The 14226-nt window shown below is 51.8% G+C and overlaps 1 protein-coding gene across 2 annotated transcripts in view; it reads left to right on the top strand.

The window, feature by feature from the left end:
- The window catches only part of LOC133355205 (yjeF N-terminal domain-containing 3-like), an 86958-nt gene that overhangs the window by 64466 nt on the left and 8266 nt on the right, over positions 1 to 14226 (top strand). For both annotated transcript variants that reach the window (XM_061572565.1, XM_061572564.1), the window contains exons 2-3: positions 7878 to 7986; positions 13921 to 14031. In XM_061572565.1, coding sequence (XP_061428549.1) covers positions 7878 to 7986; positions 13921 to 14031 — 220 coding nt within the window. The remainder of the gene's footprint in view (positions 1 to 7877; positions 7987 to 13920; positions 14032 to 14226) is intronic.

Below are 14226 nucleotides of genomic sequence, written 5' to 3'. Positions count from 1 at the left end.
GTTGGTGGCGAGTGATGTGTGGCCCCCCTCCGTCCCCCTACCCATCCCAAGGCGTCACGGTGGCGAGACGCTAACTACCTCGGCTGGTATACAGGAGGGCGTGGGTGCGATTTAAACCCTGACGCCTGCTGTAATATTTCTAGTTTGTGTCTCTCTCATCATCATCACGGTGGCTAGGAGATGTTAACTACCTCGGCTGGTATACAGGAGGGCGTGGGTGCGATTTCTACCCTGACGCCTGCTCTATATTTCTAGTTTGTGTCTCTCTCATCATCATCACGGTGGCTAGGAGATGTTAACTACTTCGCCTGGTATACAGGAGGGCGTAGGTGCGATCTCTACCCTGGCGCCTGCTGTAATATTTGGAGTTTGCGTCTCTCTCATCATCATCACGGTGGCTAGGAGATGTTAACTACTTCGCCTGGTATACAGGAGGGCGTAGGTGCGATCTCTACCCTGGCGCCTGCTGTAATATTTGGAGTTTGCGTCTCTCTCATCATCATCACGGTGGCTAGGAGATGTTAACTACTTCGCGTGGTATACAGGAAGTCGTGGGTTCGATGCCGACCCTGACGCCTGCTGTAATATTTGGAGTTTGCGTGTCTCTCTCTGCCTCTCTCCCGTATTAAACGGTCAACAAATTCCAACGAGGTTGCTTACGCGTTCAGGCAGCGTTCCCCATTGAGTCTAAAATTCCAACCACCCCCTCCTCCTCGTTTTGTGCGGCTAACATAAAAAAACACATTGAAAAGCGGTAATGCAAAGATTCCTAGGCAGTGTGTAAATAAATGTCTGCGGTAAATTCGCCCGTGAATTGACACCGACGTGATTGTCGCCGGGTTTTTCTGTTCATGTTTTTTTTGCTGTTTGGGGGTTCGTCTGAGACTTTTGTCAATGAAGTGAATGCAATCCGGGCTCCATTCACGCAGGCCTTTGTCGAATAAGCGCTGCCCCCTATTTCACCGACGTGTTCCGTGCACGCAAGGTCATCTACCGCGCGCTCAGCAAATTCAATTACCGCCTCCCCCTTTACACCCGGCTGTGGTGGTGGTGGTGGTGGTTTTGAGAGTTTGTGTGTGTGTGCGCGCGCGTGTCTGGCTTGCGTTCACGAGAAAATTAGAACGTTTAATTATTTTTTCTAATTATTATTTATAAAGCCGTTTCAACCACAGCGGCACGTTGCACGCTCCCGGCATCGCGGTTGGCTACGTACGGTGCGAAAGAAGTTCAGAATACACAAATTTTTTCAACGAATTGTATTATGTGGTACTGATTATTTTTAAATGTCAATCGTGATTTCATAGCCCCGCCGATCCGCTTCTCGATGCGTGGCCTGCCCAGAAAGTTCCGGTTAATTTGGCTGGAATCCCCTTCGCATTGATCGATGTTCTCAATCGATACGGTTGGAATCGCGTCAAAAAATATATCGTCATCATCGCCATTAGTATTGTTATACTGGTAGGAACCTCCTGGTTACACCAGCCCACAGGGGATTATTGTGTCCGTCCGTCCGTCGTGCGTCAAAAAATTGGAGGGGTGGGGCTGGGTGGAGAGGGGAGGGTGGGGAGGGTCTGGGTGGGGAGGGTGGGAAGGGGCTGGGTGGAGAGGGGAGGGTGGGGAGGGGCTGGGTGGGGAGGGTGGGGCTGGGTTGGGGGTAAGAGGGGTGCGGCTGGGTGGGGAGGGGCTGGTCACCCCGTGGTGCCCTTATAAAACTCAACGTTTAACCCACTCACGCCGGCTTGTGCCCGCCCTCACAGTCGGGCATATTTGCGGAATACACCACGCCGCCGTTGACCCTGGCCATTGACCGAGCAACCCAACGTTCCTACCAGCTCCCTCCGCAGGAATGTGTTTTAATTGTCACAGTGCTGGATTGGCAACGTTATCTAACTGGCGAACGTATTCTCAATACATTGCAACACATTCATCAATAACACTGCGCTCTGAAAAAGAAAGCATAGAACAGGCGACGTTTCGGGCAATGGCCCTTCACAAGCACTAAGTGAGGCCAGTGATGTCGAGTCTATTTGACGAGTGTGTTGACGTGCTTGTTGTTGTTGTTGTTGTTTGTGCGCGCGCACCGCTGCCAACACGGAAGCAGCAACATCACCAAAATTAGTTCTCTAATTAATTGGCTTGGGGAGGCATCTTGCTTCGCCTTCTGGCGCATGCCTAGATTGTGTGTGTATGTGTGAAAAGCTCAACTTGGAATGTCGGGGTGTCGTGAGCTACGTAGCCCCAGTACCCGTGATGTTCATGGTGCAATTCACTGGAGGGACTGTGTGTTGTCGTCTTGGTGTGGTCTGGGACTGTTGTTGTTGTTGTTGCCCTGCCCAAGCTTGCATTTTGTGTTGGAAACTCTCCAGGAATTTATGTGTTTATGCAATCTGTACTTACACGCTTTATTTGTATTTATTTGTGGTGACTTGCTCACCTTTGATCTGTTCTGTACGCCTATCGTGTTTCTGTATTGTTCGTTGGTGTAACTTGCTGACCCCGTGCCCCGACTGGACATCTGTGACAAAGAGCTTCATAGCTCATCGGATTTCTCCTCCCGCAGTCTCAGTGAAGATTCTGATTCCGAAACATGGAGCGTTGGGCCCAACGTTGCATCTTTAGTGGGTGAAGGCTTCGGCCGGGTGGTTGAGTTGAGATACTCGACGTGGTGCATTGAGCGAGCGATGATGGTGATGATGATGAGAGTAATGATAGTGATGGTGGTGATGGTGATTATGATGATGATGGAGATGATGGTGGTGATGATGGAGGTGATGATGATGAGAGTAATGATGATGGTGGTGGTGGTGGTGGTGATTATGATGATGATTTCGGTGATTGTGGTGATGATGATGGAGGTGATGATGATGAGGGTAATGATATTGATGATGGTGATGATGGTGGTTATGATTATGATGAAGGTGATGGTGGTGATGATGGTGCTGGTGGTGATGATGATAGTGATGATGGAGGTGATGATGATGAGGGTAATGATAATGATGATGATGGTGATTATGATGATGACAGTAATCATGATGGTGATGGAGATGATGGTGGTGATGATGATGGAGGTGATGTTGATGGTGGTGATGATGGCGCTGGTGGTAATGATGATAGTGATGATGGAGGTGATGATGATGAGGGTAATGATAATGATGATGATGGTGATTATGATGATGACAGTAATCATGATGGTGATGGAGATGATGGTGGTGATGATGATGGAGGTGATGTTGATGGTGGTGATGATGGCGCTGGTGGTAATGATGATAGTGATGATGGAGGTGATGATGATGAGGGTAATGATAATGATGGTGATTATGATGATGACAGTAATCATGATGGTGATGGAGATGATGGTGGTGATGATGGAGGTGATGATGATGAGGGTAATGATGATGGCGATGATCAATAAATATGTGGAACGTGTCGGTCACCGCATATGGAAGCCAAGGTTCGGATCAATACCACCCTAAAGCCTGTAGTTTACAGCACTGCACTATGAACCCGGTGACCAAAAGTTCCATTCCTGGCCATGAAAAACATCAAGTGCAGTGATAACGCAAGCCGGTCCAGGCCCACTGCGTCACTGGCACACACTGACCGGCGTGGTGAAGTATGGTCAAACAAACGCCCAAACACTGCAAGGCATAGGGAGGCCTTTGTCCGGCGGTGCCATTCATAAAAGGGCCGTAAATGTTTATTTGTCAAATATAATTGAGACCGCCGTCCGTCTTAACCGTAGCATTGAATGAATGGTGATGGTGCGTCTGGGTCAATGAGCATCATGTCTCGCTCCGTGTTGTGTGTGTGGTCTTTTTGTATGTAATCGCTGGGAACACTTTTTATGTATTTGCGCGGCCGGTTACTCACTCAGCAACTACAAAAGCTCCCCTTTTTGAGATCCCCCCCTTCTCGGTAAAAAAAATTAAGTTAACCCATCGTTACTCTCTCTCCGCCCCCGCCCCCTCTCTCTATTTAATGCCTCGACACAGAGGCGTGGTTTCTCTGTGTGCCTATGTATGTATCTCTCTCTATGTATCTCTGTGATATGTCTGCTTATATGTCTGTCTATATGTCTCTAGTTCTGTGTTTTATCTCTCTCTCAAATTTAGCATTCTCAGGAATAACGTAATCAACCGGGTAGGGTGTTGACTGGTATGTTATCTAGATTTGTGTTTCTATTTCATTTAGACCTGATGATGATTGCTTGTATTGCAATCGAAACGTCGTATGCTAGTATTTAATTTATTATTTTATCTTTATACGTGACTTTACCGAAAGAACCAAAGAGTCAACCCATCGTGTTGGCGAAACGATTCGATATGAAACGCGCTCCCCCAGAACCACGCCGAACATGTATGTTGTATGCATGGCTAGGAGATGGTGTCTACCACGCCTGGCATACAGGAGGCCGTGGGTTCGATCCCAACCCTGACGCCTGCTGCATATTTGAAGTTTGCGTGTCTGTCTTCCCGTGGTCACGTGGATTTTTCTCCGGGTCCTCCGGGTTTTTTCCCCCTGCACATATGAGCACGTGTGGGAGGCAGTGGTGCAGTGGTGAGCTCATTGCGCGACAAACCCGGCCATCCGAGTTCGAATCCCAATGGCGAATGTTTTAACCGGTCCTGGACCTCACCTAGGTCGACTCAGCCTCAAAACGAGTACCTGGTATGGAGCGTAAACATCGCAACTAGGGATACAAAGGTGGCCGGGCGTGGTGCTGGCCACCCACTGCCTCGCGTGGCCGTTCCAGACTTCACAGGTGCCGCTCGCTAACAGCACTTGCCCCAACAGTCGGTGAAGGCTACACGGGGGGGTATCTTTGTCTTTGGTGCTGGCCACCTACCCCCGCGTGTGGACCTGCCGCCTTCATAGATGCTGCTCGCTAACAGCACTTGCCCCAACAGTCGGTGAAGGCTACACGGGGGGGGGGGTATCTTTGTCTTTGGTGCTGGCCACCTACCCCCGCGTGTGGACCTGCGGGCCTTCATAGATGCTGCTCGCTAACAGCACTTGCCTTGCCCCCAACAGTGTGTTGAAGGAGGCTACACGGGGCACCTTTGTCGTTGCGCTCCACCTTCCTCACCCTGGGTTTCCTTCAGTCTCAGAGGCCACGCGTCCCTTGCACAAAGTGTGCCCTCTCTCTCCCCCTCTCTCTCCCCCTCTCTCTCTTTTTTTTATTTTTACGATCAGAGGAAACAAGAAGATGCTCGGTGTAGTCGGCACTTTGCTTCGTTCATCATTTAGTTTTTTTTGTTATTTTTTTTATTGCTTTGCTTTATTTGCTCCCCTCCCCCCTTTTTAAATGAAAGATTTCACGAAAGATGTCACGCTCTGCTATTCTTACCCCTTCCCCCTCTCTCTCTATCTCCTCTCTCTACCCCCCTTCTCTCTCTCTACCCCCTCTCTCTACCCCCTCTCTCTACCCCCCTTCTCTCTCTCTACCCCCTCTCTCCCTACTCCATGTCTATGTTCCCCCTATGTGTTCTATGTAATATTTGTAATTTTATTTTTAAAAAAATTCTCCCCCTCTCACTCTCCCCCCTCTCTCTCTCTCCCTCGGCCTCCGAGCCGCGTCGCTCCACTCGTGAAACACACGCCAAGTAAATGAGTTTTCATTCACATTTCCGTCCACGGATCAGAGCCCCCCCCCCCCCCATCGCCACCCCACCCTCCCAATCCCCCAGAGCCCCCCCCCCGCCCTTACCCCCTCGCATCTCCACACCGCTGCCCCCCCCCTCCCCCCGAGATTGAACGTTGAGATGTGGATGGAGCAGGGGGGGTCGGCAAGCAGAAATAACAAAACGAGCCATTTTGTTGTTGTTGTCGAATTTGGCATGAAACGCAGTGCAATGTGAATACACACGTGGGGAGCGGTGGTGCAGCGGTTAGCGCACCGCGCTTCGAACCCGACTCACCCGAGTTCGATTCCCGCTCACGGCCAACACCGGTGACGAATATCTGAATCGGTCTTGGGGCCTCCCCCTAGGTCGGCTCGGCCTCAAATGAGTACCCGGTGCGGTGTGTAAGCATTGCCACTGGGGAGACAAAGGCGGTCGGGCATGGTGCTGGCCCACCCACCCCCTCGTGTGCCGTTCCGGCCTTCATAGGTGCTGCTCGCTAACAGCACTTGCCCCAATAGTCTGTTAAGGCTACCCGGGGGGTGGGGGGGGGGGGCGATCTTTGCCTTTGTACATTAAGTCACGAGGTCAGTGCGACGAAAGAGCCGCGGGGGTTGCCGACCTTCCCCCCCCCCCCACTCCCCCCCCGAGACGGAGCGCGATGGTGCTGCTGATGGTGAAAATGGAATGCAACGAGAGGAGGTCAATGGTCGGTTCATTTCCATCACCGCCACGCGATCATTTTCGCACCCCCCCCACCACTTCCACCCCCCCCGCGCGCCCCCCACCTTTTTGTTTCGCTCGCTCTAAAAGGTTCACGCGTAATGTGTTTATTACTCGTCGTATTTTGGTTATGGATGGGGAGGTCGCGCTACGGTGAATTTACACGGAGTACAAAATGAAACCGACACGGAGCAGGTTGAGAAAGAAAAACGCACAACAGGATCGGAATATTTTTACTGGAGGAATCCGATGAGCAATGAAGCTCTTTGGTGTTTCACATGTCCCTCTCGCCCACTTCAGCAATTGTTTCTGGCTGTGGTTGTCCCACCTGATGACGGACGCTTGTGTTGCACCCGAAACGTCGTGATTTAATTTCTTTTATTTATACCCACGTGACTTTACCGAAAGAACCAAAGAGTATGGATTCTTGCAGTCACGAAAGCTTCAAATCAAGAAACAAACAACATCATCATCATCTTGTGCATGGCCATCACCGAGACCTCACCTACATAATCCGCTTCTCAGGTGTGCGCAACGCCTCCTGTCCTCTCTCTACCGTTTGCCCGGAGCGCCGATGTCGCCACGGTCGCGCGTCGTTTAATGGCACCGCGCTGATGGCACTCGCAATCAGAGGCCGCCGGCTTCCATTCAATCTCTCGGCGCGGCATTTACAACAACGGGTCGAGTTCATGAACCGACCCCCTCCCCCACAGCCCCCCCCCCCCACCCACCCCCCGTACCACCCCAAACAGAGGCTGTCCCCAAGGTGCGACGAATCAGGGCGACTGCCCCGGGCCCCGCGTGTTGGGGGACCCCGCGCTCCTGCGTCGCGGTGGCAGATGTAATACTTCCGTTTCGGTTTGAAGGCATCGCGGGGGGCGGGGGTAATGGGGGGGGGGGGGGCTACAGAGTGGAGGTGGGCGGGCGAGGGGCCCCGCCCCCCCACCTTGGACATCTCTACCCTTGCCTCTGAGTCTCCGGTCGCGTGCGCTGGGGCAAAGTGTGGCTGACTGCCATCTATTCCACGACGTCTCGTGAGCGTGGAAGCGTAGACCGAGAAGTCGAGAGTTGACAGCTCTCCAGCGCCCCCCCTCCCCTCCCCTCCCCCCCTCTAGAACATTTGAAGAGGGACGTCTCCGAATGTTGTTTTAGTTTTCCAGAGCGGCCAACCCAACCACCCGAGTTCAATTCCCGACCATGGCTAACAACACAAGCGGCGAGTGATAACCCGAACCTGTCCTGGGTCCGCCAGTACTCGTGCGCTGTGCGGGCACTCGTAGGTGCTGGTGCCTGCCTGTGTGTGTGTGTGTCTGCTAACAGCACTTGCCCCAACAGTCTGTTAAGGCTATACGGGGGATCTTTGTCTTGCCAGTTTGTGTGTGTGGAGTTGGCCACCAACCCCCTCGCGTGCCGTGCCGACCTTCATAGGCGCTACTCGCTAACAGCACTTGCCCCAACAGTCTGTTAAGGCTATACGGGGGATCTTTATCTTTGTGCGTGTGTGGTGTGTGCATGTGTGCGTGTGTGCTTCAGCCGGGAAGAGGCGGTGGCGATCGACAAGGAGCTGAGAGAAGACTACGGCTTCACGCCAGAGCAGCTCGTCGAGATGATGGGCATGGCGGTGGCGCACGCCATCACCAGGGTACGCACAAAGACAAAGCTGCCCCGTGTAGCCTTTGCCACGCCGATGGGGCAAGTGCTGTCGGCGAATACCTACAGTTTTCCACTCCAATGCCCCTACCATCGGAATGCAGCATTTCCCTAGCCCCTGATATAGATGTTAACTACCTCGCTTGGTACACAGGAGATCTGCGAAATATTTGGAATTTGCATGGAAATGTTTTTTCTCCGTTTTCCCTCCACATTCAGAATCAACACGCGGTTAGAGTACTTGGCTGAAAAAGAAGCCATACAGCTCAGTGGGTTATACCTGCCAAGTAAGATGGACCGGTGCAGTTCCACGCACGTTTGGACAGTGAGACGCTTTTCAAGTTAATTGGAGCCTCTGTCTGGAGCTGTCTCTCTCTCTCTCTGTGTCCGGAGCATCTCTCTCTCTGTCTCTGTCATGGCAAGATGCCTTTTAGTGAAGCCTAATTGGCTGTGCACGCTTTTGTACGGAATTGCGCATCCGTGCGGTATAAAGCACAAAAAATACGTCGACCACCTGAGTGCTTTGTCCACCCCCACAGAAATATGAAATCAGTTCGGGGAGAGCTGAGGGGGCTAGCATCGCCATGGGGGAGGGTCATCCGGCAGTGGACTGATCAAAAATTGGATCGTACATTGGTGACTCGGCTGAGACCCAACCACAGGAACCGATCCAGGTATTGTGAATACTGTTTGGTTCTTTCGGTAAAGTCACGTGGGTAGAAAATAAAATAAATCACGACGTTTCGGGCGCAACACAAGCGTCTGTCATCAGGTGAGAAAGCGTGGTCTGCTGCTGAGGCAGACTGTTATTAAAAGGTTTGAAATGGATGTAGCCCAAGGGTCATAAATAAGTGGCCTGGGCTGGTGATGTTAATGTAGGTTTGATGACCGCAAGAGAGAGAGAGAGACAGGGAGGAGGAGGTTCCGTGGGGCATCGCAGTGGCTAAGAAATGTTAACTACTTCGCCAGGTATACAGGAAGTTGTGGGTTCGATCCCGACCCTGACGCCTGCTGTATATTTGAAGTTTGCGTCTCTTTCTCTCATCATCATCATCACAGATGCTAGGAGATGTGAACTACCTCGCCTGGTATACAGGAGGTTGTGGATTCGATCCCGACCCTGACGCCTGCTGTATATTTGGAATTTGCATCAATCTCTCTCCATCATCACAGATGCTAGGAGATGTGAACTACCTCGCCTGGTATACAGGAGGTTGTCGGTTCGATCCCGACCCTGACGCCTGCTGCTGTATATTTTAAGTTTGCGTGTTTTCTCCCTCTCTCTGTCTCTCTCCCCCTGGTCGCGTTGAATTTTCTCCTGAAATAACGAATTGAGGTCCTCGGTAACCTCCTGCAGGCTACTCCCGTGCCACCACACTCCACACTACTTGACTGCAACTCGATGATCCGGGTTGAGTGGCATGTGGAGTTCTGTACCAGACGTCCCCAACACATCTGGTTTTCCGTCTGCAGGCAGCGCCAGTATTGCCCCGTGCTGTCGTTCTCAGACGTGTAAATGATGCCCGCAGCGGCATTGCAAAGTAATAGCCGTGCCGCAGTGACGAGAGTTTATCTCGTCAGCCAGACCTCGGGCCAGATTACAGTAACGTGCGTCCCTTTATTAATCCACTGCTGGATGAATGCCTACCCCCCACCCACCCACCCATCCGTCACGCTGTGTCGTTCATGGGGGTTATTTGACGATTCATCACCGCTCCGGTCAATGCCGGGGTTGCCAAAGTGATGAGCGGATAACCCAGTGCCGGTTTAGATATCGCGCATCGGCCAACGAGCGACGTCTGAACCGATCCCGGACACCCCCATGGGATTTTAAACGATCCGCTCCAAATCAGCGCGGCGTTCCCCTCGCCGGCGTGGGGTCGTGGGGGCGCCCCCCCCTCCGCCACCCCCCGCCCCCCGCCCCCTTTCGTGTGTTCCGCGGGGCTCAGAATAGCCACGGTGGTCCTCTCTGTAGTTCAAAGTCTCTCGTCACGGAGCCACCTTTGTGGTGGTGGTGGTGGTTGTGGCCAGAGGCCGTCCCGAGGGTACACGGCGAATCGGGGCGACTGCCCCGGGCCCCGTGTGGGGGGGGGGGACGCGCTTCGATGTGACGGTGTCAGATGGAGTTTTACTTCTGGTTTAGTTTGAAGGCGGCGAAGAGGGCCCACAGTGTGAGTCGCCCACGCGCCCCTGACTAGGGACGGCCCCGATGGCGTTATCGTTTCTCGCGCTGTTGACAAAAAAAATCGACGGGACTTGACGTGCCTTTGCAATGCGTACTCATACACCTCATACACCGCATGTATTTATATTTAGTCGCTCGCTTACCTTTCCTCGACTCTTCACTGCTGTGGTGTTTTTTTGTGTGTTGTACTGAACATCCGTGGACAAAAGAGATTCAAAGCTCATCGTATTCCTCCAGCGTGAATAGATATTCTGACAAAGCCTGCCTGCATGGGCAACCAGCATGCATAGCAGGTGGCTACAGGCTGCAGCGCGAGCAGAGTGCGGTGGTGACAGCGACGAAGTATAGTTTGAGGATAGGTTTTACCCTTTCTGGCCATAATACAAGGGAATCATGTCTGCGTTGACCACACGAACTTGTGGCGTACATGCAAATAAAAAACATGCTCTGGTAGTATTTCATGCATTGTATTTGAAACTGATTGGTCCACACCAGAGACAGCTTCTATTGAGACCAGACGACGCCAAAAGGCGAACAGCAAGCGAGGTCCCATGATCAAGTATAGTTTTATCTCTGTTTTATCTCTCTCTCAAATTTAGCATTCTCAGGAAGAACGTAATCAACCAGGTAGGGTGTTGACTGCTATGTTATCTAGATTTGTGTTTCTATTTCATTTATACCTGATGATGATTGCTTGTGTTGCAATCGAAACGTCGTATGCGAGCATTTAATTTATTATTTTCTCTTGATACGTGACTTTACCGAAAGAACCAAAGTCGGGAGAGAAATTGACAGTTTCTGTTGTTGTTTGTTTGTTGTAACATTCTGACCACGCCCCGACTGGACATCCGCGGACAAAACGAGCTTCATAGCTCATCGGATTCCTCACCCCCCCCGCCCTCCCTCCCCACCACCACCAGCGTTCGAGTCCTCGTTAACACGGCAGTGGGAAGTTGCGGAGGTCTTCATTTTGGACCGGGAGGGCCCTTGCACAAACCGCTGCGCTCACTACCGTCTCTGCGAGGGGCAGCCTGCCACACAGCCTCAGCTCGTCCTCTTCGTTTTTTTTTCTCGTTTCCCCGCTAATGGCAGCGGCCTCTTGGGGAGGCTTCAGGAGGAGATGACCGCCCGCACCTTTCGCGAAAACCGCGAGAAACTCGCCCGGGCTTGGCGGCTCACGAATTAAGGTCGAGGGACGGAGGGAAAGGGGGAGTTTGACGCTCGCACTCGAATGCAGCGTTGTAAATTGACACTTTTTTTTTGACCCCGAAAATAAATGTCACTAATTGATTTGTGTTTTGGAGGGAAGGAGGGGCGGATATTCAGGGGGGGGGGACGCTCATACCCCCCCCCAACCCCATCCATTACCCCGAGCCCCCACCACCACCACCACCCCGCATAACAAAGACAAAGATCCCCATATAGCCTTAACCGACTTTTGAGGCAAGTGCTGTTAGCGAGCACCTATGAAGGTGGGAACCGCACACGAGGCGGTGGGTGGCCAGCACCACGCCGGGCCGCTTTTGTCTCCCTAGTGGCGATGTTTACACACAACACCGGGTACTCGCTTAAGGCTGAGTCGATCTAGGGGGAGGCCCACGACCGCTTCAAATATTATCGCCACCGTTTATCGTTCGTGAGTGGGAATCGTAGTGGTTTTTTTTTGCCGGGTCTGTAGCGCAGTGCGCTAACCGCTGTGCCACCGCTCCCCACGAGCACCGGCAAACAAAAGATAAAGACCCCCCGTTTAGCCTTGTACACCCCAGGGGCAAGGTGCCGTGAGCACACACACACACACACCGCTTCCACCTGTGCACAAATAACCTTTTGAAGAAGAATGAGATCAATAAGGGGGCCCATTTGTTTGTATGCCACACAAAAAAATTATTACGTTGAATTATTAAAACTATAAACAATGTTTTTTTTTTATTTTTGCCACGTAAGGGCCCCACTGAGCTACACTGCTGGTTTGTCAGAGGCGACCCGGTTATCACAAATGACAGCTCGACAAAGTGCCCAATCGTCGCGGTGGAAATTTATGGCATCTAAACACTCGAAACGCGCGATGTCGATTCTAAACTTGGAAGGGAAACAAATCCCGGAGGATCTGGAGAAAAATTCCCCGCGACCACGGGGAGAGAGACACGCAAACTCCAAATATGCAGCAGCAGGCGTCAAGGGTCGGGATCGAACCCACGACCTCCTGTACACCAGGCGAGGTAGTTAACATCTCCTAGCCACCGTGATGATGATGAGAGAGAGAGACACGCAAACTCCAAATATACAGCAGCAGGCGTCAAGGGTCGGGATCGAACCCACGACCTCCTGTACACCAGGCGAGGTAGTTAACATCTCCGAGCCACCGTGATGATGATGAGAGAGAGAGAGAGACACGCAAATTCCAAATATACAGCAGGCGTCAAGGGTCGGGATCGAACCCACGACCTCCTGTATACCACGCGAGGTAGTTAACATCTCCGAGCCACCGTGATGATGATGAGAGAGAGAGACACACAAACTCCAAATATACAGCAGGCGTCAAGGGTCGGGATCGAACTCACGACCTCCTGTACACCAGGCGAGGTAGTTAACATCTCCTAGCCACCGTGATGATGATGAGAGAGAGAGAGACACGCAAACTCCAAATATACAGCAGCAGGCGTCAAGGGTCGGGATAGAACCCACGACCTCCTGTATACCAGGCGAGGTAGTTAACATCTCCGAGCCACCGTGATGATGATGAGAGAGAGAGAGACACGCAAACTCCAAATATACAGCAGCAGGCGTCAAGGGTCGGGATCGAACCCACGACCTCCTGTATACCAGGCGAGGTAGTTAACATCTCCTAGCTACCGTGATGATGATGAGACACGCAAACTCCAAATATACAGCAGGCGTCAAGGGTCGGGATCGAACCCACGACCTCCTGTACACCAGGCGAGGTAGTTAACATCTCCGAGCCACCGTGATGATGAGAGAGACACGCAAACTCCAAATATACAGCAGCAGGCGTCAAGGGTCGGGATCGAACCCACGACCTCCTGTACACCAGGCGAGGTAGTTAACATCTCCGAGCCACCGCGATGATGATGATGAGAGAGAGAGAGACGCAAACTCCAAATATACAGCAGCAGGCGTCAGTGTTGGGATCGAACCCACGACCTCCTGTATACCAGGCGAGGTAGTTAACATCTCCTAGCCACCGCGATGATGATGATGAGAGAGAGACGCAAACTCCAAATATACAGCGGGTGGCATCGTCCATGTGAGTCTCGTTCATCGCCACTCGAGGAGTGTGGCCACGGCGCGGATGTATAATAGAGACGACGCGGAGGGTTGATTGTTTTTTTAAAATAATTTTCACTGTCATTGTCGCCTTTCGATTTAAAGCTTTCGTGACTGCAGGGATTCATCTTCTTGGTTCTTTCGGTAAAGTCACGTAGAATGGAAATAAAATAATATTATTGAAAATAATATTATTATTTATTATGGAAATAATAAAATAATAATATTATTTCCATTCGACGTGACTTTACCGAAATAACCAAGAAGATGAATCCCTGCAGTCACGAAAGCTTAAAAAAATATCTAAGATTTTTTAAACGTTCATTTACATCTGTTCGACCGGTGCGGAACGAACATTACTCAACGTGGCAGTTGGCACAGCCCCCAACAGGCTGTTACAGGCTACACGGGGGATCTTTGTCTTTGTCACTGTGCCCCCCCCCCGCCCCCCCACAGGCTTTCCCTTTGGCCTCGTTGCCCCGCAAGCAACCCACGGGCCTGGTGATCTGCGGGCCGGGCTACAACGGAGCGTGCGGCCTGGCCTCGGCACGCCACCTCAAGATGTTTGTGAGTGCCGCGTGAGAGAGCGGCTTTGGACGAGAGCTCCGTGTGCTCAAGGAGAGCCGGCGTGCTGCGGCTCACGACGACGACGACGATGATGACGACGACGACGATGATGATGATGATAATGATTTTTTTCGATTTAAAGCTTTCGTGACTGCAGGGATTCATCTTCTTGGTTAATAAAATAATAAAAATAAA

This window comes from Lethenteron reissneri, chromosome 50 (genome assembly GCF_015708825.2).
Source record: "Lethenteron reissneri isolate LAM-NWPU_2019-01 chromosome 50, ASM1570882v1, whole genome shotgun sequence".
NCBI lineage: Eukaryota > Metazoa > Chordata > Hyperoartia > Petromyzontiformes > Petromyzontidae > Lethenteron > Lethenteron reissneri.
The sequence above is the reverse complement of the archived record's forward strand: the minus strand, read 5'-3'. Positions and strand labels throughout refer to the sequence as shown.